We start from the raw sequence: 26,675 nt of genomic DNA on the forward strand, positions 1-26,675 counted from the left end.
CTCATGCTCAGCTATCATGAACTTTGGCCCTCTGAAACCATCAGCCCATTAAACACTTTGTTTGATAATTTCCCTTGGTCATGGTGCTTTATCACAGCAATGGAAAAATAATAAACAGGTGGTTGTGAGCCACCATGTGGGTGCTGGGAACTGAACCCTCTGGTAGAGGAGCCAATACTCTTTTAACCACTGAGTTATTTCTCCTGCCCCCTAAGAATTGTTTTTAATTAAAACATTAATGGAGGAACTGGAGAAATGACTTAGGAGTCATTGCCTGCAGCATTGCAGAGGACCTGAGTTTAGCTTCCAGCATCCGTAGCCAACAGTAGAGTAACTGATGGCCTCTTCTGGCCTCCAAGGGCATCCGCACTCATGTGCGCACACACAAATACACACACACACACAGACACTGGTACACATACTTAGAAATAAAATGAGTCTTTAAAAGAAAGGGTTGCTGGAGAGATGGCTGGGACTGGAAAGACGGCTCAGCAGTTAAGAGCACTGGCTGCTCCTCCAGAGGACCCAGGTTCAATTCCCAGCAGCCACATGGCAGCTCACAGCTGTCTGTAACTCCAGTTCCAGGGATCTGACATCTTCACACCAATGCACACAAAATAAAGTTAAATAAATTTAAAAAGAGAAAAAGGAAGAAAGAAAGAAAAATAAGAGGAGTGAATATACAGGTCAGTAGTTAAAACCAGAACTGCTATAAAATCCAAGGTGACACTTAGATAAATACTGACTGAAATCTCTGTGTCCCAAGTGACTGTGTGCACGAGTGTCCAGTGTGAGTCGATAGTGTAGCTTTTCTCATTAGTCATTATTTTTACCCAGCCCTGTCATTCTGATAGGTCATTTGCCAAAGAGTCTAATTTAGACCCATACTGCAGTAAGAGTCCTGATAAGGTTGGTGAACGTATGTCATCTTAGAACTAATCAGGGATTGTCCTAGGAAGGCTGTGCTGGTTGATGAAGATTTCTTGGCTCTCATCTTTCTATGCCATTCGAGCCTCATGTCTAAATGTGTCACCCATCTTGGACCACCACTGATTTTGACTGTTGTCTATCTGGGGCACATTCTCCTTGTCCCAGGTCCTGCTGTGACCTGCTTTGCTTTAACTGCCATCTGAAAATATCACAGTCCTCAGTTACCTAGTGGGTCAGTGACTGAGATAGTACAGCTAGGCAGGTGGAGATGGCGCACACCTTTAATCCCAGCACTGGGAGGCAGAGGCAGGCCAGCCTGATCTACAGAGTTAGTACAACAAACTAATGAGCCACTGGGAACATGCCTGACTTTAGACCCAATCTGACTTGTATTTTTGCATCTTGGTTTATTTAGTGTATACATTTGACTCTTGCTGAGCCTTAGTTTACTCTTTTACAAAATAGTGTTGTCCTTTGCAAGATGCATAAAGATCTGAGCTAGTGATTCTGTAAGGTGCCTAGTACACTGGGTGCTTTCTGGTTTCGGAGTAATCGACAGAAGCTTATTATTGCCCTGTGAGAATCTGGAACACATTTTCCACAGGCACCTTACTTGCTACCTTTCTTTGATTCGTTTGTAAAGAAGCCAGCTTTATATAGAAAACAGTTCTCTCCCTGCCCTTTGCCTTCCCAGTTCATGTGCAGTGCCACAGGGCCTCTAGAGTTAGCACATATCAGAGCCTGTGGTCAGGCTGCCCAGCCTTGTGAAGTCAGTCCGTCAGTAGGCTACTGAACGGTCCCCACTCTTGACTTTCTCATGGACCTGTGGGCTGGGCCGAGAATAGGTTACTTTGTCCTCTCCTGCCTGTGACACTATCACAGTGGCCTGTATGTGCTTTAGATGTAGGACGGGGAAGGGGGAGGATACGGAGTGTCTTGTGAAGCTTGACAGTGTGTGGGAATAACCTGGATCTGAGGTCATTGCCCCTTGCTTCATCAATTCCAGCTGATTAGCAGCCATCTTGCACACACCTGGCCCAGCACCAGCCCCAGCTCACACCACAGGCTTCACTTCTTTCCCCTAAACAATGTAAGAACCCCAAACAACTACAGCCACTGAAAGCAGAAAGCAACTCTTAACACTGGTCAGCCTGAAAGAACAGCTCACTGGGGTCAGAATGAGCCAACTTCCGACAAGCACTCCCACCTCTAATCTAATTACTGCCAGAATTCCCGGAGTCCCAGGATCTGCCACTTGGGGACCACTCTCCCAGGCATGCCCTCAGTTTTGTTTAGGAATTTTCTGCAAACTGGGAAGGGCCTGGTGGTTTTCACAGCTGACCGTCTGCAGCCCATGAAGCCCACTTCATACCTACAGGTTCGGCAGAACAGAGCCCTTCCAAATTTCTCTTCCATTCCCATCAAATAAAAGATTGTATCCCTTTCTCATTCATGTATTTATGCACTCATTCAGAAAACAATCTGTGAAGTGCCTAGTGCACCGGTTAGTGTGACACATGGTTAAATATTTCAAAGTAAATATACGTAAGATCTAAGTGCCTGCACTAAGTACAGGGCTGAGAAATAAGTCTTGAGACATGGTTCTTGTTCTGTACTCTGGTAGGAAAGCAAATAAAAGTCAGACAACTGTGAACCATGAAGGCCACTTGGGTGCTGTGCAAAGAGGAAGAATGAAACCCCAAGTTGGGGCTCAGAGGGTATCACTGAGTTCATAATGGTGCTAGTTGGTACCCCAAAAGTGAAAGATCACTAATTGAAGCAAGAAACAGTAAAGTGGTATCTTTGACCTTTGATATAGTTCAGTGAGTGTAGTGAGGAGGAGCGGGCTGTGTTCCTGCCGCCCAGCTCCCTGCCACCTGGCTAGCTTATGCCCTGAAATAATTACACGGAAACTGTATTCTTTTAAACACTGCCTGGCCCATTAGTTTCAGCCTCTTATTGTCTAATTCTCACATCTTGAATAACCCATATTTAGTAATCTGTGTAGCACCACAAGGGGTGGCTTACCGAGAAGATTCTAGCCTGCATCCATCTCGGAGAGGAGAGTCATGGAGACTGCTTGAGCCATCTGCCTCACTTCCTTCTTCCCAGCATTCTGTTCTGTCTACTCCACCTATCTAAATCCTGCCCTATCAAAAAGCCAAGGCAGTTTCTTTATTAACCAATGAGAGTCCTCCATCAAGTGAGTCTACTGACTATCTTGGGTCCCTAATTCTTCAGTCCAAAAGATCAGTCAGGACTTAGAATTCTATAGTTGAGGAAACTTCCTAGAAGGAATAACTCTTGCAACAAATGACCAGGCTCAATATATAAACAGAAGTGGTCCTCAGTTCCCCTTAGGAAGTCACATATCCATGTTGCTGTGTGTGCGTCAGCATCAGCCTGCATCATGTCCTAGCTAGCACGTTCAGCCCCATCGCCCAGGGATATATACTTGCTTCCAGGCGACTCCTACTGCTGCAAAATGCTGTGGTGAACAGTCCTGTATCCCTCTATGGGCCTGTGTGAGGCTTTTCTCTAGGAAATACATATTCAGGGCACATGTGACACAGGATGAGGCACTTTAATTTGATGAAGTGTTACAAGAGAAGCTTCCAGAACAGAATAACTGCACTGGTCTATACCCTGACAGTGCCAGAACAACCCCAGATTCCCATGTTCTCACTGATACTTGGTATTTTTCAGCTTTCTAACTTTTGTCAATATATTGAGTTTAAAGAAGTACCTTGTTGTTTTAGTTTGTTTCTCTAATAATAGATGAACTTGCTTCCTAATCTGATCTCTGGTGTCCTCTTGTAGAAAGTGGCTTCATGTCCTTGTCCTGTTTTTTTTTTTGGGGGGGGGGGAGTCTCTTCCCCAGTCTTAGCTTGTCTGTCCAAATTTACTACAGGCCGATAGCTGAGAGTCAGTATGAGGAAGTGAGGGCTCTGTAGCACGTCTCATGCAGTAGACATTCTCTGCTTCTTCCTATTAATAAGGGAAGTAGGGGATGATCTCCAACTTTGAGATAGGCAGATCTTTCTGTAGACTACCAGAGGCCAGATCCTGAGCTGCCTGAGAGAATTACTGATAATCCAAGGCCAGTAAAGGGTGGGTTGAATAGTTCCTTTGAATAGAGATGAAAGGTTAGAGAAAACTCAGTTGAATTGAATGATGTCCTCTGCCTTCTTTAGTCAAATGATTAAAATCCATTGTATGTCCGACTTAAATATAAGGCAGTGGTGGTTGAGCCTAGACCTGCAACCTGGCAGCCAGCATGCCAGTACCAAAATAGAGGAGAGGTCCCACTCTCCCTTTGGTAGACCCTGCCTGCCACTGGACTGTCAACGTTTGTCCTTACTCTTTATACTAGCTGACCCACTATCTCCCTGTGCTCACCTCTCCTCCCACTCATGCTTTGGACCAGGGCATTTTTTCCCTGTAGCAGAAAAGAAACAGACATCACTTCTTTCCCAGAGCCCCTTCATTGCTGTGAACTGCTTGGAAATTCTTGTATCTGGCTTAGAGCTAAATCTGTCCTCAGCAACCTTGTGGTTGCTTGTTCTAGCCTGGCTCATAGCCTGCATTGCTGTACCCAGAATGCAGTGGAGATCTTTGGTCATCCAAGCAAGAGGTGAACCGTTTTCTAACCCAGACTGAGCTGGCTTCCACAAGGAGATGCTAACCAAAGATCGGTGCTCTGTAAGTTGTGACCAATGCTGGAGAGAAAACTCTGACAAGGTGTTTGGAGGCATGGTTGTCACGGAGCAGCATGTCTTAAGGCCTGTCTTTCCTCAGTAGGGCTGCTGCCTTTTGAGTTCTATCAGAAATGAAGGGAATCTTCTCAAGGTTGCAGATGAGTCACTTGTCTTGGATCGCTTACCCGCTTTAGTCTCCAAGTTTTCGAAGTGAATTGCCCGTTTCTTTGATTGGGTTAGCAGCCCCAGGGCTGATTCCCAGCCACTCTCCTCTCGCCATCCTGCCAGACCACTGTCTGTCCTCCAGGGCCAAAGGCAGCATACAGGGTTGCTTGGACACGTCCTGCAGCCTGCAAATTGGACAGATGGAATCAATACTCATGAACCTGGAGAGGCCCAGGTAGCACAGTTACTGACACTGGCTGCCTAGAGGGACAGCCTGCCATGAGAGGGGTGTGATTGAATAGTGATTGGACGCAGCAGCTGAGGATTAACCAAATTATGTCCCTTTGAGTTTAGATTGACAAACCCTTCTCATTTGGACTTGAAAACATGTCAACTTGTGCAGACTGTAGAAGAGCTGCCTACTTAGTGTAAGGCTGTGCTGACATACATCCTGGGAGTGATCAGTTCGGGCCCAGATTCAAGTTATTGCTAGGATTGTGTCAACCATGAGAATAGGCTCATGTCTGTGCAGCTTTCTTCATGTACTTGTAGGCACTATGGAGTTTACTTACTTCCTCGTAGTCTGCTAGGAAGCCTTACTATCTCTGTTATTATGGTAAGGAAAAGGAGGCCGTAGGTCGAGTACCTTGTCCCAGACACTATCTGTAAATGACAGAACCACATTTGAAGTCCAGGTCTCTGTTAGAAAGTGCCATGCTACCTACTCAGTTAAGTTTTTTGGCTTGTACTTCTCGAAACTTCCGTGGTTATCTTTGGGGCCAACGTGGTACAGAAAGTTGTCATCTGACCTCCATGTGATACTGTGGCATATACAGCTGTACACACAAATAAATTAATTTAAATTTTTGAATGGTAATTTCTAATTTTGGAACTTTCTACAACTATTAGTTATCATCCTATGAGGGAGTTTTCCCAGCCAAGGGGTAGTATATCCGTCGTCTCAGTACTCAGAAGGTAGAGGCAGTAGGTTCAGCAATTTTAGACCAGTCTTGACAGTGCAACCAGTCATAGGCTAGTCTGGGCTTCAGAAGACCTTGGCTCAACCCTGTTAGCAGGGGTGTGAATAAAAGCTGTGGCCTTGGGAGAGCTGTCCCCACAATCTGTCTTATGGCAGCATGGGCGGGGAGAATTGCTCTGCCCTCCCCATCAGCTCCTGGAGCAGGAGAGCCAACCCTTTTAGTGCAGGTGTGGGTGAGCCAGCCTTGAAATTGTGAAAATGGGAGAGCTATCCCCGTTTCTCATCTGGCAGACCAACCCTACAACTGCCTGGACCCAGACCCAGACCCAGGGTTATGAGTTGGTCCGCCCAACATCTGCCCCATCTGTGACCTGCTGAAGCATGTGAAGGAATCTGGCCTGCAGACCCAAAGCTGCAGGATTTCCACAATACACGGCAATGACGGGATATCTAAGAAGAGTCCTAGTGAGGGCCCAGAATTGATAGTGTAGTAGAAACCAGAGGCCTCGCACCAGACCAATGACTCTTTGCAATGAACACTTGCAAGTAAAGATACATGGATAAAGGGGGTTATTGCGTGATTCACTGTGTCACACTGCAGCATCCATGATGAGATTTTTAATTGTTTTCTCTTTAAATGTTTTTCTTTTTTCTCTTAAATTTTGTTTTATTTGGGGGGATACAGAGCAGAGGGTGGATGCGAAGGAACGGGGAAATGGATAGGATCGAAATACATGATGTAAGAGACACATAGAATAAATTTAAAATAAAAAGACTTTGGCTCAAAAATAAAAGATTACTTTAAAAAAAAACTTACAGGTTAGCCTCAAATTTCTTGAAATCACCCACTTCAGTGTCCCTGTGGATGAGTTTACTAGCATGAGCCATTACTCCTAGCTTTGTTTGCATCCCAGGCTAGCCTTGAACACACTATGTAGCTGAGGATGACCTTGAATCTAGATTCTCCTAGTGTTGGCATTAAGTATGTAGAATTGCATCTTAGTTGCTGGGCTGTTATAAAACTTGTATAGTCATAAATATATTATAAGCACAACTTATCTGATAATACCTGCACTTCCCAGAGAGTGTACCTTGACTCTATAAGAAAAACTCTTCAGTTCCTAACTTTGCTTCATCGCTACAGTCTCCCTCTAAAGAAAATATTTATGTAATTATAACAAGTGATAAGCCATTATTGTCATTACTCGTGTAATCATGCCCAGATTGTCCCAGAATTCACTTAGCTGAGTGTTGTGCCTGTTGAAGACAGTGTCCAAACCAAGTAATACATGGAAAAGCCAGCAGCATGGTTGGCTGCAAACATTGCAGAAACTAAAGTCTGGCTTTTTAATAGTTTGATAATCCCAGGGATTTTTTTTTTTTACACACCTGCCATTTATGCCTTTCAAAGTGTTAATGATTTTGAAGGTCAGTTCAGAAAAAGTAAAAATTACCTTTTACAAAGAGAAAATTTGGCAAAGACACTCAAGGGAATTATGAACTAGGGAGCAGAGGACCTATTACACCTAGGTTTGGGAATTCAGCTTGGCTAGGAATCGGAGAAATGAAAGTAGTAGTTTGACTCCATGTTTTGCTCTAAAAAAGAAAGAAAGAAGAAGAAAACATGTCTGAAGGAGGGAAGGCACGGTGTTCCCATGTGCCTCATACTCGGCTTGTGAAAATAAAAATTAGTCCCATCTCTGAAAGAGGCAGCTCAGTAGTACTTATCACAGCCCTTTGTTTTTTTTTGTTTTTTTTTTTTTTTAATTTTTTTTTTATTTTTTTTTTTATTATTTTTTTTTTTATATATTTAAAAATTTCCATCTCCTTCCCTCCTCCTCCCCCCTCCCTCCCCTATCACAGCCCTTTGAATGCGTATCCTAGAGTTAATACAAACTCAGGAAGCTGAAGCAGGAGGATTGTCACAAGTTTAAGGATAGCCAAGGCTACGTACATAGTAAGTCTTTGTCCCAGTAGGGAGAAGAAAGAGCTCCTTATGCCTTCTCCTAGGGCTGAATCTTCTAGTAATGTGTCTACTTGTCATCAAAATATTAAAGACATTCTCTTTTACAGTAAAAGATTGGTTAAAAGACAGAATAGCTGACTGCAGTGCATGTGTTTGATCCCTGCACTGCAAAAGCAGAGGCAGGAGTGTCCTGGGAGTGTGAGACCAGCCTGGTCTGCAGAGCAAGTTCCAGGACAGCCAGGGGTGTACAGAAACCCTGTCTCAAAAATCTAAAACAAACAAACACAGCATCATCTCAGAATTCTCTACAACTGAGGCAAATGATGTTTCTGGCCTGCATGAAGGGGGGGTGCATGAATTTATGTATGACCCAGTTATTGTAAATTATAAATGTGCTTCCTGAAAATAACAGTCAAATAAATAGCCTGTGTTTTAAGACATCTTTCTTCTTATGGAAACCCTTTTGGGGGATGATTATTAGTAGGACCATTATGTTATAGAAGAAAGAAGGGCAGCTACCGTATACTGGGCATGTTAGCTAGTTCAAGCACTGTGCCCCGTACCCTATTTAAACTCCCCAGTCCATTTTTACACAGCAAAGGTTTGAGATAAAATATGCCAAACTCTTTATAATGATTGCTCTTAGAATTTGGATTAAAGAGGTGGATCTAGGAGATACTTCCGGTTTTGATATTTTAGTAATGTCAGAATTTATACAGGCATAGGGGTGTGCGTGTGTGGATCTGTAGAAGAAAGCATATGTGATTTAGTAATGTCAGAATTTATACATGCATAGGGGTGTGCGTGTGTGGATCTGTAGAAGAAAGCATATGTGATCATGTTGCTTTTTCTTACTTTATGTCCTGCTGTCTGTCCTTGCTCTCATTCAGGCCTCCTTCCGCCCGCATTGTGCTGTCTTGCTTTCTGTCTTGCTGGAAGGCATTACTCAGGCTGCTGCTGTGCCCTGCTGTGCACGTGTGCTTCCCATCCTCATCTTTCTCCTTCAGAAGCTTTATTCCTAGGTGTTTTTATTAACTAAATTGTTCTTAGACAATTTTATATAAATATGTAATGATGTATTGACCCTCTCAGCCTACATCCCCTCTCTTCTCCATTTACCCCTGTTCTTGCCCCATCCTCAATCTCAATATTCATGTCTGTTCGTATTATTTTTCTTTGCTGTAACTGTCCACTTGTTCCTTCCCAGGAGTCTGTACGCGCCATATCACAGGGAACCCAGCCCACAGACCAGTGACCAGAACTAGTGAGCATTTGATAAGTAGTTGTAAGATGAATTGTCTTAGAACTGTGAAAACCGACCATTTGATCTGCTTTTCTAATTGCTTCCAGCGTGGTGCAGGTCCTGCTTGCTGCTGGAGCTGACCCAAACCTTGGGGATGATTTCAGCAGTGTCTACAAGACTGCCAAGGAACAGGGAATACATTCTTTGGAAGGTAAGGTTGGGCTACCCCACTGCTCTGGGTGTCTCCACCTGTGGCTTCCACAAGCTTTGCTCAGTGTCCGCAGCTCCTTGAGAGCATCCCGAAGGGCTTAGGAGAGATGCCTTTGATAGTTCCTTTCAAGAACGGAGCCTGACTCCATTGAGGTGGGGCACATGTCACCTGGTCTCCTGAGACTGGGAGCCTCCGAGGAGCAGGCAGTGGAACCAATTTCAGTGAAGTGGTGAGGATACTGCATGGAGTGGAGTTTGCTCCTCTGGCTCCCTACAGACTTCCCTCCCCGGTACTAGAACGTATGCTGTGGTTCCTAGCCATTGCTTTTTCAGTGTGTGGTCTGAGCTCTGAGACTGGTGCTTTGCTTTTCTGTGACCTTTGTGCCTTGATCTTCTGAGGGCTGTAAAATGGGCTTATGCTAATACCTCACGGATGTGCGCGTGGTTATTGGGCTGCAGAAAAGGTGTTGTGGCACCTGTCTGTTGGAGAGAACCTGCTCAGATCAGTCTGTGTGGTCTCTGGTGAGGAGTTCTTCAAAAATGAAATTGAGAAGAATGTAGGTTGCATTGGCTGCAGACAAAAGTGTGTTTTATATGTGAGCTTTTGCCTGTGTAACCTGTGCCTGCCTCCTGCCCACTGTCTGCCATCACCCAGACAGACTGCTATTCCTCTGAAGTTTGGTGACAGGACACCTTAGCAGTGGCTGCTTTAGAACTGGAACTAGTAATAGCAGCACAGTAGCCCTGCTGACTGCCTTAAAAGTCAGCACTTGACTCCTGGAGGAAATTCAGCAGAGAGCCTCGGCGCACTTAGCCCTCTGAGTGAGGAAAGTGAGGCTGGCGGCTCTGTGGTGCTGCGCCAGGGACAGTTTCTCAGATCAGTGGCATGAGGGGAGTGTCCAAGAGCATCAGGGCACCATGCCCACATGAAGTGTGAAGTTACCCTGCTGTCAGCTGCTCTTCTGGATGTTCCTTAAATCTTGGCCTCTTCTGTAGTTATTTGAACTCACGCCACCCATATCTTCCCTCTCCTTCCCAACTGAGAGTTCCTTGTGTAGACCATGCATGACCTGTGCCTCTGTAAATTCCTCTGAGCTAGAAAGTGTTCACTTTATACTTCAAACAGAAGAAAAGTTCAGGAGTACCAAACTTGCCCTTTCTTTGCTGCTTAAAATGGGCTCGGCTGATGGGCTGTCTCAAAAACACAACTTTCCCCTTGCGTCTGTGCGCTTGCTGTTTGGGTGCTCTCACCAGAAAGCAGAGAAACTGTCAGATGCTGGGGCCAAGAAAGACTGGGGATTCTTGCAAGGCCTTCTCTTCTGCTCTGAGAATTTTAGCAGATTTCGCAGACTCTAATCAAGCTTTTGCTGTCAGCTTTGTGTTCTATGTTTCTTTGTAGGTTGATGCTCAAATTCATTCTAGAGCAATACAATAGTGATCAGGTTTTTTTTTTCTGGGAATAACCAAATTGTGTAAATTTCAACTTTATGAACCATTTGGTCTTTGGTATGACTGCTCAGCCCAACTCTTCAGTATTGAAGCAACCATGGTGGTGCATGAACAGACTTTGTTCATTTATTCATTTGAACAGCCTCCCTGAGTTCCTTCTAACTCCAGTGCCAACCAACCTTCACTGCAGGTAAACAAATAAAAATATTAGGAAAGGCCGCCATGAAAGAAAGATAAAATATTAACTATTTCCTCTCATTTTGTATAGCCTGCAGTTAACAGTAGGCTTTCTGTAGATTCCGTATTTATTTAAAACTCCTTATTGATCACATTTCTGTGTGCTAGCAGTCTGCTAGGCAGACACTCCCTACCACCATGCACTTTTTAGAGCAAATGATCATAAGGCCTTGATATTTAGAGTTCTCCAGCATGTGGCAAGGCAGTTTTGATGTATTGTCGTTAACTGCAGCTGTCATCAAGTCCCTTCTTTCCCATCCTCTATTTCTTTGCCTACAAATTGAGAAATTTTTTTCTATCATTTGTTGTTAAAATAAAAAACGTGTCCTGCACTTATTTTCCTTCCTTATTCTAATGACCTTTGCTTACTCCTGCACATTAATGACTTGTTTTCAGGAACCTATAGGTGCTCAGTAATCATCAGAGTGCTTGAGAGGCTTTTTAAAAAAATACATCCTCAGGCCGGGCATGATGGTACACACCTTTAGTCCCAGCACATGGGAGGCAGAAGAGGTTTGATTTCTGAGTGAGTTCCAGGACAGCCCAGAGCTATACAGAGAAACGCTGTCTCAAAACAAACACACACACACACTGCATCCAGGACTGGAGGTGCTGCTCAATGGTGGGGCACTTGCCCCGCGGCCTTGAGCTCCATCACCAGCGCTGTTTTGTTGTTTTGTTTTGAGTCTAGTATCTTGTCAGGAGTCATTAGTAAACTCCGTACTGGTAGCTTATAAGATCTCCTCCCCTTCACTGACTACCTTTGTCTGCCACAGATTATTTTCCAAGGTATATCTGTTTGGATGTACTTTGTTCTCTGCTTTCTGGATGGGACTAGGATGATGACACTTAAAATATTTCATCTCAGGGCTCTGCTCTAGCCACCAGGTTAATTATGGGGATGGCCAACATATTTTAGGGCACATGTCGGGTTCCATATCAAAAGGTTGGAAGCCCCAGAATCCTTTATCATCTTCTTCACCATGTTTTTCAGACCTTTCTCCATTTGAAGATGTCTTGTCTTTTCTTCCTCTGTTGCTGTCGTTGCCTGCCGTGAGCCAGGCACTGCCAGCTCTGCGCCATCTCAGTGCTGACATACGAGTGTGCTTCATTTTTCTTTCTTTTTTTTTTTAATTTATTTATTTATTATGTATACAGTGTTATAGATGGTTGTGAGCCACCATGTGGTTGCTGGGAATTGAACTCAGGACCTCTGGAAGAGCAGCCAGTGCTCTTAACCTGGGGGTGGAGGGATTGGGAGATGTATGAGGAGGAATTTAGAAGAGCCAGTATTGTCACAGGCTTAGGGCAGCTAGACAGTCCTTGCTGTCAGAATCAGTACCAAAGTTCACTGTATTTTATAATTATTTCTGTGGATCTTAACCTATCCTTGGTACTGAGGGAAGATGGTGGATTGTAGTTTGTGACTCTGGCCCAATTTCCTTAACCCCAGTAGTATATATACCCTTTGCCTGTATGTCAGTATTGCTGTGTTGATCAAGATATAAAATAATGTGAAGCGTGAATTGCAAAGTTCTCCACAGTTATAATTGCTTATTAGTTCCATTTATTTATAATTCAGCTTGCTTTTACTGCGTGTTGGGCACTCTGCCAGATGCTGGGAATATCTAAATTAATATATATGGTCTGGCCCCTCAGCAGTGCTCCTAGCCAAGTAAGATGGACCTCTGCAAGGAGTTACACTACCAAGTGGTAAGGGCAAAGGTAGCTAGCTGAATGAAGAATGGAAGCAGCCCAGAATGAGGTACTGATGGTCTTTTTTCTAAGATCAGGCTATATCTTGGACATGTCATTGGGCTAGTGACTTTGGGTTGGGTCTTAGGGATGAGTTGGAGATTGCTTGCCTAGAACACATGCAGCATGAGGAGGACAGGGTGGTCTTTGCTGTCCTCACTGAGGCCCTAGAAAAGCCTTTCCCCTGCCTTACATGCCAGCACAGCTTCTTGAGGAAGCCTGCTTAGCTAGGTACATTGCAGACTCATGACCTCTTATCAGGGTTGGTGTTTTCAGGTGATGGTGGGCTTGCTAGCACAGCTGACCCAGGAGTGCTTGGCATGGAAATCTTGGCCTGGCTGTTGTTGCTATTTTCTGTAGCCCTCAGAGTGGTGTCTTCAGAGTCATAATGATGGTCTTAAAAAAAATAAAAAATAATAATTTTTAAAAAAATCTTAGGAAATACTGCCAGGCAACCATAGTTAATCTAAGCCCTGTCGCTGACTAATTATGTAATCTTGGCAGATGACATAAAGTTCTTGACTTTCAGACTTCTCTGTAATACAGGGATAATAGTACCCATGTTATTGGACTGTTAGGATGATTAACAATATATGTATGTAAAAGTCAGTGGCAATGGAGTTCCTCTGTGAGGGTAGGTTTGAGCTCAGTGTAAGCCAGGACACCTGATTAGGAAGTAGTGATCAGTGTACCAAGGAGCACAAACAGGCTGGAGTCTGCCCATCAAGACTTTCTTAGGAGATTTTTGCCATGGCTTCCTGGGTTATATGGGCCAAAGGTCTTGGTAACTGTATGATTTCTTTGGTTCTGAATGCTCAGCTACACATAGAGCAGGTACACAGGTAATGAGCTCAGAGGAAAGAGGATTTGAGCTGCTTCAGAGTTAAGAGGAAGAGAGAAGGAAATACATCTAAGACAGGGACACAGATGGGACAGATATGACAGACAGGTGGGATTATAGCTGTTCCTCTGCCAGCTCATTCCCTGTCTTGATCACAGTCCCTTCAGAGCCTCAGCCTACCTGCTCACTCCAGGAGACATCCCCTTGTGGCTGGGCAGTGGGCTCCTACCCTCAGGTGGAGGAAACATTAAATTAGTGGTAACAATAAACAAGTCGCCCAGCCGTGGATGCCGCGGGCTGCTTATAAGTAATGGTTATAAACATCCAGTGTCTGGTGCTGTCAGAAATGCAAGCACATACTCTGAGTGCCTCTCATATGTACAATTAAAACAATAAAACATGGTAGAAACGTGGCCAGAACAGGCTATAAGTCAGAGTCTCTTCTCAGCTTCGAGTGGCAGCTGAATAAAGATGAGTCCTGAAGAACTGGGTTGGCACAGGGCTCTTCCAGGGTGAAAGCTTCTCAGATTGGACTTACCAGAGCCAAGAACCCCTTCCCACAGGGTCAACAGGTCCTGGCCTGCTCCAGCTGACCTCCCCATCTCTTGCCTTCAGATGGGAGACAAGACTGTGCAAGCTGGCGCATCACAAACCAGTGGACAAGTGCCCTGGAGTTCAGGAGGTGGCTAGGAGTCCCCGTTGGCGGTAATGGAACTGCTCTCTATACTATAATAGTTCTTCTCATCCCCAGGCCATGCTAGGTGTACTCTCCAACATTCATTCTTTATATAAGCTAACCACCCAGTGTATAAGTTAAGCACCATGTACCCAAACCTTCCCTGGCACAGTAGAAAATGAACAACTCCAGAAAATCCAGACTAATAGGAATCCAGAGATTCCCAGGGGAGAGCTTGGCTCCTATCCCCAGAGACCTACATGCATGTCAGCCCCACTTCCCCTGCCCATGAACAGCACAATCCAGACTACGGGTGTTACTTGTAGTCTAATGCCCAGATGCCTTAACACGTCTTGGCCTTGGTGTCCCTAGAGAAGAGACCTTAGATTGCCACTCTTGGCTTCATTCATAGATCTGCTTAAGCCAAGGTGGGTTTGTAGACCACTTAGTATCTGTGATGCCTGGAGCAGTTCCCTAGAATTCTCAGAAGCTCTCCTTCCCAATTTGTAAAATAAAAGTTATTAAGAGAGCTGGGAGTAATGTATTTCTCTCTCTCCTAAGCCTGGAACATAGGAGGAATCCCATGAATGGAAACCTCTGTTTGTGCCTCATCATGATCGTTAGTCTAATTATGTCCATAGGAAACTACAGGGTCTTTGACCCTTTATCTTTAAAGAGTCAAATATTAATTTGAGTCTAAGAAATGTGTGCTACTTAATGATATGACCTTGGGCAGTTTATCCTGTTTCTGTGCTAGTTTTCTCATCTATAGAGAATATTTCTCACACCACATATTTGTTATAACAATCATTTGATTGCTGGTATGGTGTTGCATGTCTATAATCCCAGCACTCAGGAGGCTGAGGCAGTAAGAATGAAAGTTTAAGGCCAGCCTAAGTACATTGTGAGGCCCTGTGAAAACACCATTCTCCCAACACCAGGGGAAAAAACATTAGTTGGCGTACTTATGAAAGTGCTTGTATGATATGATATACTAAGAATGGCAGCTAATGATAATAAAGGTTGGATACAGTCGAGACCACATTAGACCAGGGTCCAGTCACGGTGCACATCACAGCGGAGCTCAGAACGAAGACTGTTGAGCTGAAGTAATCAAGGAAATAAAATTAACCTTGATTCTCAAAGTCTAGGAAGATTTGAGGCAGCTGCCCGAGGACAGAGAGGTGGGTATGGGTAGGTATGAGGGGAGCAAGGATGTGCTCTGTCCAGAACTCTCAGGGGTGTGAAATAGAGAAGCTCTGTTTCAGACTGAAGAATGAACGTGTTAGGACACACCATTCATGGAGCAGATCTCCTTTCAGTAAGCAGTAAACAAAACATAGCAACACAGCATTAGTAGACAGGGAGAGATCAAGACACCAGGGTTTTATCATCAAAATCCTAAAGGTGAGGGGCTGCAGGATTGACTGCTTCAAAGGGTAGCAAAGGAGGGTATGATAATGAAGTTGTACCGTGTCACTAGCTAAGACAGCAGCAGCAGCAGGTAACATTTATATATATTGATCTTGTGTTCAACATTATGTGCTCAGTAAAGGAAACTAAGGCAAAAATAGTGATGTCCAAGGACTGGAGAGATGCCCAGCACTTAGGATCACTTGCTGTCCTTCAGAGAACTAGAATTGGTTTCCTAGCACTCACATCAAGTGGATGATAACTGTCTGTAACTCTAGCTCTAGGGGATGACACCCTCCTCTGGCCTCTGAGGCTAAGTATGTGCGCCAGCATACGCACATTCACACACAATCAATAAGAATAAATCTTTTTTTTGAAGCAGTGATGTCCATTGCCAACAAAACTGTTTCCTTCCCTTGTATAGAGCTCAGAGACTATACCAGGTTGCGTGTGCCTCTCACTGAGTGTGCCAAGACCTCTGGCTTCTCCAGAGGCTTGGAAAAACAGCAGGCTAAAAGCTCTTAGGCAAATTGTTCTTATGAATGCCCTGACTCTTCTTCATCCTTGTCCAGGTCCACTCAAGAGTCTCATTACCCTCCAGGCCAGTAGTTCTATAAGCCATCTCAGCTCTGTTACAGAGTCAGCAGGGTGGACAGAGGGCTGTCGCTCCATCAGGCAATTTGGCCAACTTCAAGATGAAATGTATTACCCAGTTAGGTTAATTGTTTCTATTCTTTTAGCTCTCTAAACTTACATAGATATATATGTCTTTCTCTCTTAGGAGAGAGAGAGAGAGTAGTTGACATGTTTTATTAAAAAGAATAAATTCGATGCATTTATAGAAATAAGAAAAGTATGATGGGGTAGCAAAGAGCTAGTCTTGTGATTTTTAGCTGATTTACATATTTTGTGTATAAATATTTTTTCATCAAAAGTTCCAAATCAGGGTTGGGTCCCACACACCACACAAAATATATTAGAGACATTTATATGGATAGCAGGAAGGGAGACAGAGGGCTGAAATTTTCCAGGCACCCAGTGATTGATGGGGGCTGAGGCTCCCCCTGACGCTTTATTGAGTTTCCGATGATTATCTCTCGCTGAGACATTTTTTACAGATGACGGTCGAGCTGTCACAATGGACCATGGGGGAAAAAAAACCAACAATAATAACACTTTAATCTTTTTACTGCACTGCTCCCTAGTATCTCAGATTCATCTTCTCTGACGCACGCAGTTCATTATTCTGCCCCTCCCTAGATGGGAAATAAAGGAAAATAAATATATATGTAGACACGCTTACCCACATGCATACACACAACACAGAGTATATAAAAGAGACCACCTCAGAACCAGAGAGGGGCAGAATTTATTGTTCTTTTTGCAAGTGTTGAGGTTTATTAGTAGAGATGCTTGGTTGGCTTGGAATTGGCTATTAATTACAGCGTTTTGTATTTGTTTTTTATTGCAAGTTTTTAACATCTTGAAGAAAAGGCAGAGGAGAGACAAGCAGGTGCAGAGACGGGGATCACTGAGGGACCAAGTTGGACCAGCAGCCAGGTTGCATAGCTGCTCAGAAGCAAGCTTCTTGCGCTTGCTACCAGCTTGTCCCTTAGGATCCTTGGAGCCAGAGACCACTGAGCACCATGCTCTCTAAGAGTCAGGAAAGTTGAGAAGTGAAAGAAATTGAAGCAATGTTTGAGTTCTGATACATATTCTCAGCAGACTCAGGAGTTGGCCCCCTTTGTACATTTGAGGATGGGAAGGTGTGACGTGGGTCAGGAAAGCCTCACCAGGTTCTCTGGTAAAGGAGTCCTGGGCCAAACAGTATGCCACGCAGTCTGTAAGCCATCTTTAGTTCCTTGCCAGCCTTTCTGTTCTGCCTTCCTTTCCATGGGATTAGAAGAGATGAGCTGCGCTTCCTGTCAGGCTGCTGGCCAGTCTTCCCTTTAACCCATCACACCTTTTCTGAGCCAGTATGTGCTAGCTTCGTCATTACACTTGGGAGGAGTGGTGTTGGGACAAGAAGGACCCTGTTCCTCAGGAGTCCATGAACAGGTCCCTGTGAAAACCATTTTTAAGTGGAGGTTGGACCTGAAAACAGCCTCGGTCACCATGGACTCATACATTCTACAAAGGATAAAGCTGATGACAATATCCATGCTTTAAGAACCTAGTTTCTGCTTAAGAAGACAAGCTTAACATCTCACCGAGGAAGTATTTATTGAATACAGGAATGTAATGCATGAAACTATGTAATACACAGGCCTGTGCAGAAGAAGATGCCACCTAATTCAGTGTGAACTAGATATTACTACAATGCATAGAGGAAGGGAGATCATGACCTCAGGCTGCTTGGTTCGTAAAGTGTGAATACACTGTCAGGAAATAAGAGGCCAGAAGGAAGTCATAGTCCCACAGAAAAGACAGGCGTCTGAGCTGGACACTCATTGCCTGCTGGTGCCACTTGCATGAGCCGAGACTAGTTTCTTTGTTTATTAAATGGCAGCCTAGTGCATTTTTATGAGGAAAATAGTTGATCAGCTCCCTGGCCTGATCTCTCACACATAGAATTCAATAAATAGAAACCATTCTTTTCTTAGCAGTACTGGGGTGACATCCCTGTGCCCGTTCTCCATTGTTAGTGTTAGGGATGGTTCCAGTGTGGCAGGATGATGTTAGAAGGAAAAAGAGCATGACATAAACTTAGCACTTCTTGATTCTCGCCTGAATGCCAGGTAATATGCCCAGCTTCCTACAGACATTTTATCTTTGACTGACCTTGAATGCATTATGTAGCCTAGGCTGGCCTTGAGCTCCCAAGCCTCTTGCCTCTTCACAGTGCTGAGATCGCTGGCATGTGCCACTACACCTGGCAGTCACTGTTTGTTTGCTTTGGCTTATACTTTTAAATATAGCTGCTTTATTGAATTTAATTCACATATGAAGTTAACCATGTAAAACATATAACTTAGTGATATATTCTTTCACAAGAGTTATACAAGCATCACCCCAGTCTATTTCAGAACATTTTTTATCACATCATAGGAAAACCTCATATGCTTATCAGTTATTCTCCATTTGCCCACAAGTCCCTGGTAGCTAATAATCTACCTTGTCTCTATAGATTGCCTAAAATGGACATTCTGTGTACGTGGAACCATATACCACATGGTCATTTGTGACTGACTTCTTTTCCCTGGCATTATGCTTCATACATAGTGTGCCAGCTGTCATTACTTCATTCCTTTTATGGTTGAATAGTATTCTACTATGTATCATTTATCTCTTCACCATATGATAGATATTATATTGTTTACCTTTGGGTTTTTATAAATACATGGCCATAAATATTTGTGTAATTTTAAATTTTATTTATTTATTTATTTATTTGAGATAGGTTCTCCTGTTGGAGCTCTGGCTGACCTGGAACTCACTATGCAGAGTAGACTGGCCTTGAACTCAGACATGGACCTGGCTCTGCTCCTGAGTACTTTGTACCACGTGGGGCACATATTGACACCCCTACAATCTATGTCAGATTTTATTTAAAGAATTATATCTTTTAAAAGAATATAATTATTTTGTATTATAATAAAATTTTAGACTTATAATTAATTCTAAGTATTGGTGTATTAGTACCATAAGCACTAAGAGTACCCCTCAAATTATTGTTTATCATACCATTTACATAGTACTTAGCACATGACAGAGCTAAGATAAACAGGGCTCTGTGTGTGTGTGTGTGTGTGTGTGTGTGTGTGTGTGTGTGTGTGTGTGTGTTGGAGTGGTGCTGAGAAGCAGCCAGAGCTACATGGAGGGCATGGGGACTCTTTGACTGCTGCTGACTCTCGGGCTCTGGCTTTGGACCCCTGAGGCATAGACTATGTAACATTCACAGGCAGGGGTAGTGGCAGAAGTGAGCAGAGTAGTGGCTGTCACTTTTCCTGTGGCCAGAGGGGCTATCGGACCTCCCACAGAGACAGGGAAAGCATCTAGGAGAGGAACCTGCCACCCCCTGCAGGTGGGAAGATATCTTTGTTGAGAAGGTGATTCATTGACTGGGTCTCAGAAGACCACCTTGGTAGCCAGCTGGTAAGACAGGCTTGGTGCTCCTTTGGATGACTTTGCTTACTCTCCGGCCAAGGGGATGGGGGTGGGGTGTTGTTCCTTTTCTCCACCCCCTTTCTACCTTCATCATCTTTTGTGGTTTAAGAAGACTGAGATCTCAGGATTGGGCCTTTTTAGCAGTTAGCAGTGGGGCTGTGTCTTAGTTACTTTACTATTACTATGAAGAAACACCATGACCAAGGCAAAAACAAACGAAGCACCATTTAATTGGGGACTTGCTTACAGTTTCAGTGTGTGGGGATGTTTTAGGGGGTGATTCCATGGCAAGAAGCGTGGCAGCAGACCAGTAGGCATGGCACCAGAGCAGTAGCTAAGAGCTTACGTTTTACCTACAAGTTGGAGGCAGAGATAAAAAGATTGGGCCAGGCGTGGGCCAAGGACCTCAGGCTGCTAACACTGGACAGTGCAGAAAAAGCTTCATGCCAAACACAGAATTGGCATGGGAGATCCTGCTTGTCACCAAATGTCGTTCTTCTGAACACCAGGGCTCCCGTGCAAAATGGAGCCTAAACTTACAGCTCCTGGGGCAGCAGTTCTGGAGTGATCTTTGTGTGTGTGTGTGTGTGTGTGTGTGTGTGTGTGTGTATGTGTGTGCGTGCGTGTGTGTGTTTTGTTTTTGTTTTTTGAGACAGGGTTTCTCTGTAACTTTGGAGCCTGTCCTGGAACCAGCTCTTGTAGACCAGGCTGGCCTTGAACTCAGAGATCCGCCTGCCTCTGCCTCCCTAGTGCTGGGATTAAAGGCGTGCATCACCAGCGCCCAGCTCTGGAGTGGTGGTTTCCGACTGGAGAACACCAGCCTGTTACAGCGCTGACACTGCCCAGTGACACTATGCAGAACAGGCAGTGGTTCTCCCACCTGCAGGGTCCTCTGCCTGTGCCTTCCTGAGAGACTGGATAAAAAGGATCATGGCTGGCACTGAGACCAGATGCTGTGTTACTACACCTAGAGCTTCCTGTTCTTTCTTTCCATTTATAGACAGGAGTTTGGCACAGAGAGGTCAAGCAAACCATGTGAACCTGCACAGCAGATTCAGGATTCAAACACAAGTGGTCTGGCTCTAGAGCTTGCTCAGTTACCAGCCATTCTGTGCTGCACTCACTAGACATTTGTTTATAGATACTGTTAGTGTTTTCTACAAACAGAAATATCTGGACCTTATTTGTGTGAGATGTTGAATATATTTAATCCAAAATGCTTGGCATCAGAAGAAAATCAGATTTAGGAGTTTGTTTGAAATTTGGAATGTTTGTGTATAAAGTTTATTAGTTGAACACCCCTAATCCAAAAATACGAACTCCAAATGCCCTAAAATCTGGAATTTTTTTTTTGAGACAAGGTCATCATAAGTAGTTCAGGATAGCTTCAAGTTTGTAACCCTCCTGCCTCTGTTTCCCATGTGTCACCAGGCCCAACCAAAATCAGAAAGTTGTCAGCACTGAAAAGGGGTTTGGAATTTTTTTTTTTTAAAAAAAAAGGACTTTGGGGTATTTTACATCTTTGATTTTCATAAAAGAGGCACTCAGTTTATAGCTACTTGCTGCTTCAACAAGCATTTATCAAGCGTTTACAGCTCGGCTCTGCTGTGCTAGGGCTTTAGCCCAGAGTGACAGTCTCTCTTCCAGCTGGTAGGCAAGCCCAGCCACAACAGCAGGTGGTTACTGTGGAGTGTCTCTGGGACAGTAACTACCTCTCAGGCAGGATCACCTGGCGAAGTGGCCCTTTGTTGGAGACCTAGAAAGGAATTAGCCAGCCAAGTGACAGTTCAGGATGGGTAGGATTCCAGCTGGATCAGAAGTTCCAAGATAAGAACGAGCATTAGGAAGGCAGTGGTGAGAGGTGAGACCGCAGAGGAGCAGGACACTTGAGGACCAGGGCTCTCACGGGGCTGTGACGTGTACCTGAAGTAGCCTCCGCTGTGCTCCTTGAAGTCACCTGCCCTTTGTGATGAGCACCCTGTGTGCATAGCCTTGTCACACTTGTGAAGACACATTATTGATTTGATTCTCGAATCAGACAGTTAATTCGTAAAGTCAGAAATTGCCCTATTCATTCATGATTGCATCTCCAGAAGCTACCACCATGCACAGGCACTCATTACACTTGTTTGCCCAATGAGTGATGGGTTTTCTTTGTAAAATGGATTATACCCTTCTTGCTTTCTTGAGCCAACTATCACTTTTCTTCAGGTTTATCATTATATTCAGCAGTTAATGTCCTGTGTGGCAGTTCAGAGATGCCCTTAGGGCCTTTTGAGGTACTGGGCTTGGAATCCTTTTTCAGCTCTTCATTGTCCTGTTCTTTTCCCTCCCTGCCTGGCCAGCGTTTGATTGTGATCAATCTGCCTGACTCGGAAGTGTCCACCCAGCCTTATCTCCTTCTCCTAGCCTGCAGTGGGCTAGAAACAAGATTCCCAGTATGATGGGGTAACTAAAAGTAACTAGTGGGATTTGTGACTAAGGGCTGGTCCCTCTCATTGATCTCCTAAAGGGCTCACACAGGAAAAGCATAGATACATTACACACACACACACACACACACACACACAGAGAGAGAGAGAGAGAGAGAGAGAGAGAGAGAGAGAGAGAGAGAGAGAGAGAGAGAGAGAGAGAGACCTTGCTAATACAGGTAACCCCTCGGGTGTGCCCAGACACTAGGCTAATCCAGATACCAGGCCCCTTATGTGCCCAGAGGCGGATCTAACCCTAGCTGCTCAGACACTTTCTTGCTGCCTGTTTCTGACGCCCAGGAGAAAGTCACATTATACTGCCGGGGTCAGTAGTGTGGTCTGGTCTCCAACTCTGAGCTCCACCATCTTCATTTTGACCAAAGGTTTGAAGTGTTTCCACTCATGCTGGCTTGTTAGGGTGTGGCTACACACCTCAGGCTATCACATGGTAATGCCAGCTTCCACTGAATGTCTTACTGTGTTGCCGGAGCAAGAAAAGGAGAGAATGCAAGAGTCTAAGGCTGGTATAGCCTCCAGGATCAGCTTTCTCTGTGCTGGATTCTCTCATTGGCGCTGTGAGGGTAGAATGTGACTCACCCTGGTTTTGGTTCTCACCACTGGTGATTCTGACTGCTAGACTCAGGCAGCCCTTCCACCTCAGCCTCTGCGCTCCTCACACACCATTAACTAGCCAGGTGAGGGAGCTCCCACATTCCTGTCTGAAAACTGAGACTGGATTACGACTACTGGACAGCCTTGCTTTTAGATCTGTATTTAGATAGTGTCTTCAGTATTCCAAGAGGGAACACACTTTCAGTTGATTCTGAAAACACTCAGAAAGAGTGGCGTAGGAATAGTTGCTTGGTGCTGCTATCTAGGCAAGGTCACTTTTTGCCGTGCGCGCCACCTTTTATCCCTCCAGGCAACAGGAGCCTGCCCTTTACAGGATTAGTGCCAGGGGACGGGAGAGAACTGACACAGGCAGGCAGATCCTGGATCCTCGATTCTACTCCCAAAAAAATGAGCTAGGAGATAGCATTAAGGAAAATTGGGTTCTGGGGTAGTTTCCAAATGAGGGAAACAGAAACCTCAGAACCCAAGCAGGATTGAAGCTGCTCTGTGGGGCCTTGCCTCCCAGGGGGATGCCCCAAAGGGTTGAACCTTCTAGTTTATTAGCTGATCTAAAAGTGTCTGGGTAACAACATAAGCCAGAACCAGTCTCATAAGGAGATATGTGTATATCCACCCACCCAGAGGTCTTGGAAAGTGAGAACAGTTTCAGGTTTTATTTTAATAAGACAGGAGAGAGAAAAGAGGGCACATGAATAGTGCCTGAGGGTTTGCATGCTCAGCTCCCATGAAATGTCTGTCCTTAGTGTCCAGAAGATGTTCATAGATAGTTTTGAAGGGTAGGAAATCAGATTGCAGAACTAGGATGGAGCTTATTGGTAGAACTCTGTCTGTCATGCACAAGGATGTGGTCAGCACCAGGTTCAACACTCAGCACTACCAAAATAGACCAAAAAGCAAATAAGAGGTACGGTAAATTCCGACTTCATAGGGAATGCACACTCAGGCACAGTGTGCAATCCCTGAAGAGCTAGACCAGATGTTGCTTGTTCCTTCTCAGGTCACAGAGATATGAGGCCCTTTTTCTTCTTTGTTCCCTTCTGTAGTTTCAATTTTTACTTGATTTGGTAAATCAAATTTTAAGCTTTAAGTTACTTACTGAATTGTAAGCAGTAGAAGTGTGTGACTCTTCTGCCTCAAACATCCTCTTGTCTTTCCCTGTTCCCGCCACCCCTTCCCTGTTCTCGCCATCCCACCTCCACCTTCTTCCTTCCTTCCTTCCTTCCTTCCTTCCTTCCTTCCTTCCTTCCTTCCTTCCTTCCTTCCTTTCTTCTCAAGCCGAGTTTACCCTGGCTTTCTGTGTCCTCCCATTTTACACTGACAGCACTCTACACATCTGTTTATCATCTGCCTCTTCAGTCAGCTGAGGTCAGGGACCATATTCATGAAACAAACCAGGCTGTTTTACCTCCTCTTGCCCAGCCCAGATGGCCAGACACACAGTGTAGATGCTACTTAATGTTTAGAAGTTCATAGATAAAATATTGAAGAGCCAGGCACTCAAGCAGCTGAAACAAGAGGACCAGCCTGAGGTACACAAAGAAATGTTACCTCAAAAACATGAGGAAATCAAAAAGCAGATGAAGCTGGACACAATGTCTCACACCTGGAATCCCAGCACGTGGGAGATAGAGGCAGGAGTAGCACTGCAAGTTGAAGACCATTCTGGGATACATAATGAGACCCTGCCTCAGGGAAAAACAAAATGGCCAGAGAGCCAAAGGATGGTACATACTCTAGTCCCGCACTGAGAGTCTGGGCCAGTCTACTCTTCATAGTGAGACCCTGTAAGCAAGCGGGTGCGTGCGCGCGTGCACACACACCTACACACACACACCTACCTACCCACCTGAAGAGAGATGTGGGTAGGGAAAGTAGACAAAAATCACAAGGATGTACAGACTAATTTGTTACTAATGGAGGTTAGTGGGGGTTTTTGTTGTTGTTTGGTTGGTTTTTTTGCTTGTTGGTTTTTTGTTTGTTTGTTTTATCTTGTTTTGTTTTTGGTCCCTCAGTCCTAGTCACTCGAGAGGACGACTTCAACAACCGGCTAAACAACCGTGCTAGCTTCAAGGGCTGCACAGCTCTGCACTATGCTGTCCTGGCCGACGACTACCGCACTGTCAAGGAGCTACTGGATGGAGGTGAGAGCTGTGGCTGTGGCTGGCCGGAAAGTAATCCTGTTACTCTCCTCGAGCTAAGGGGTGGGCGAACTCCCCAAGAATAGCAGTGACGATGTGTGATTTGCCCTCTTGTGGTTGTATGTTCTTGGTCGAGTATGGTGTATTGGGGGTGGGGAGGGGGTCGTCCTCCACCCTGTCTGTGATAAGCTGTGAGGGTTTTTTTAAAGACTATTTTTTAATTATGTGGGGGAGTAGATGTGTGCACCTGCATCCAGGTGTCCTCAGAGCTGAGTGGCATTGGATCTTCTTGGAGCTGGAATTACAAAAGCAGCATGGGTACTAGGAACTGAACTTGGGTCCTCATTGCTAAGCTGCTTCTTCAGCCCCACTGTGAGTTTTCTTCATTGATGGCTCTTCCCAAAAGTGTCGACTTTTTCTCTTGTGACTTCCAGAGCAGGACCAGGGGAACAAAACCCTACTAACCTGTGTCACAGAGTTGCTGTCCTGTATCTCGGCCCCACTGCAGTCTCACGTAGGTCTGTTACTCCGAGCCATGGTATCCTGTTCACACTCACACTTGTAGTCAGAGGCTGGGACAGGGATCTTAAGTTTGCCGGCAGCCTGGGCTTCATAGTGAATTCCAGGCTAATCTGAGGTCTATAACTAAGCCTGTCTCCAAAGCTAGCAACAATACGAAAGCAGAAGGCTTCTCATTTGACTTGCCCCTTAGACTACAGACTATATTGACTCATTAAGTATCCTTAGGACCAGCTGGTTCATGCCATGTAGTAAGTGTATAATATCTGCTGAACAATGAATGGCCTCTCTTTCAAGGGCATCAGTTTCGTTACAGGACTAGAATGCTCCAGACTCTGGCTGGGCTGGTTCTATCCAAGTCTGGTACAGAGCTCACTGCCAGACACCTTCATATGGCCATTTCCTTCTTAGTTCCCCTTATCCCCATCTAGCTTCTGAAAGATTAGAGCCAGCGTGTGGAGGACCCGGATCCCAGCATGAGAATGCTGTTCACTCACTCCCTGCTACTTTCTGAAGGCCAGACCCATTCTTGGGGCTAGAACCTCAGGTCCTCCTTCCTTCTCCATGGGGACCAAAAGAACTAGACCATCCTTTGAGTCCCTCTGGGTCACTCAAATGATTCTTTCTCCCTCACAGAAGAACTCTCTCCAAGACTGGTAGGGCTGAGGGATCCCATTCCTTCCTCAGGTAGTCAGCTGAGTAGTTTGCTTCACAGTGAACATGGGAACACCTTTTTAATGAGCTGTGGTCGCTTTGTATTTTCTTCCACTTTTTCCAGTCATCCTTCACAGGAAGTTCGTCCTGTCCCTGAGCCTTTGCCTTCCAGGTCCAGTGATTGCAATGATCTTCCAGCCCATATCATGTCCTTGATTTGGGACACTTCCCAGGAACCCAGCCTTGCCACCTCCTATCAGCCATAGGCACACTGGTTTAATAACCAGGCCTTGCCCCTGCCCTCACCCTTCAAGGGGCCAGCCCTAAAGCATGCCTTGGTCTGTAAGTGTACCTGGAAACCTGCTCTGCCAGGTAGAGTAAGGGTGACTCTGTCCTTTGGGAAGCGCTCTGGTGAGACATTGCAGCTAAGCATCAGAACGCGCATGTGGGACTTCTCTCTCCCATGCCTTCCAATCCCTGTGCCCAGTCATTGTCTCCTGGTTCATGTCCCTGCTCCCCAGCCCCCAGACCGCGTTCATTCTTCAAGGAGCCTTCACCCCCCCTTCCCGAGGTTCCTGTCCCTGCTTCCCC

General features: G+C 45.0%; 1 protein-coding gene across 1 annotated transcript in view; it reads left to right on the forward strand.

Annotated features, from left to right (window-relative positions):
- The window catches only part of Clpb (caseinolytic mitochondrial matrix peptidase chaperone subunit B), a 126,986-nt gene that overhangs the window by 43,635 nt on the left and 56,676 nt on the right, over positions 1-26,675 (forward strand). Inside the window, exons 4-5 of the mRNA XM_038328074.2 lie at positions 9,089-9,192; positions 24,786-24,914. Coding sequence (XP_038184002.1) covers positions 9,089-9,192; positions 24,786-24,914 — 233 coding nt within the window. The remainder of the gene's footprint in view (positions 1-9,088; positions 9,193-24,785; positions 24,915-26,675) is intronic.

The sequence above is a fragment of the Arvicola amphibius genome, chromosome 1 (assembly GCF_903992535.2).
Source record: "Arvicola amphibius chromosome 1, mArvAmp1.2, whole genome shotgun sequence".
NCBI classification, from domain to species: Eukaryota; Metazoa; Chordata; class Mammalia; order Rodentia; family Cricetidae; genus Arvicola; species Arvicola amphibius.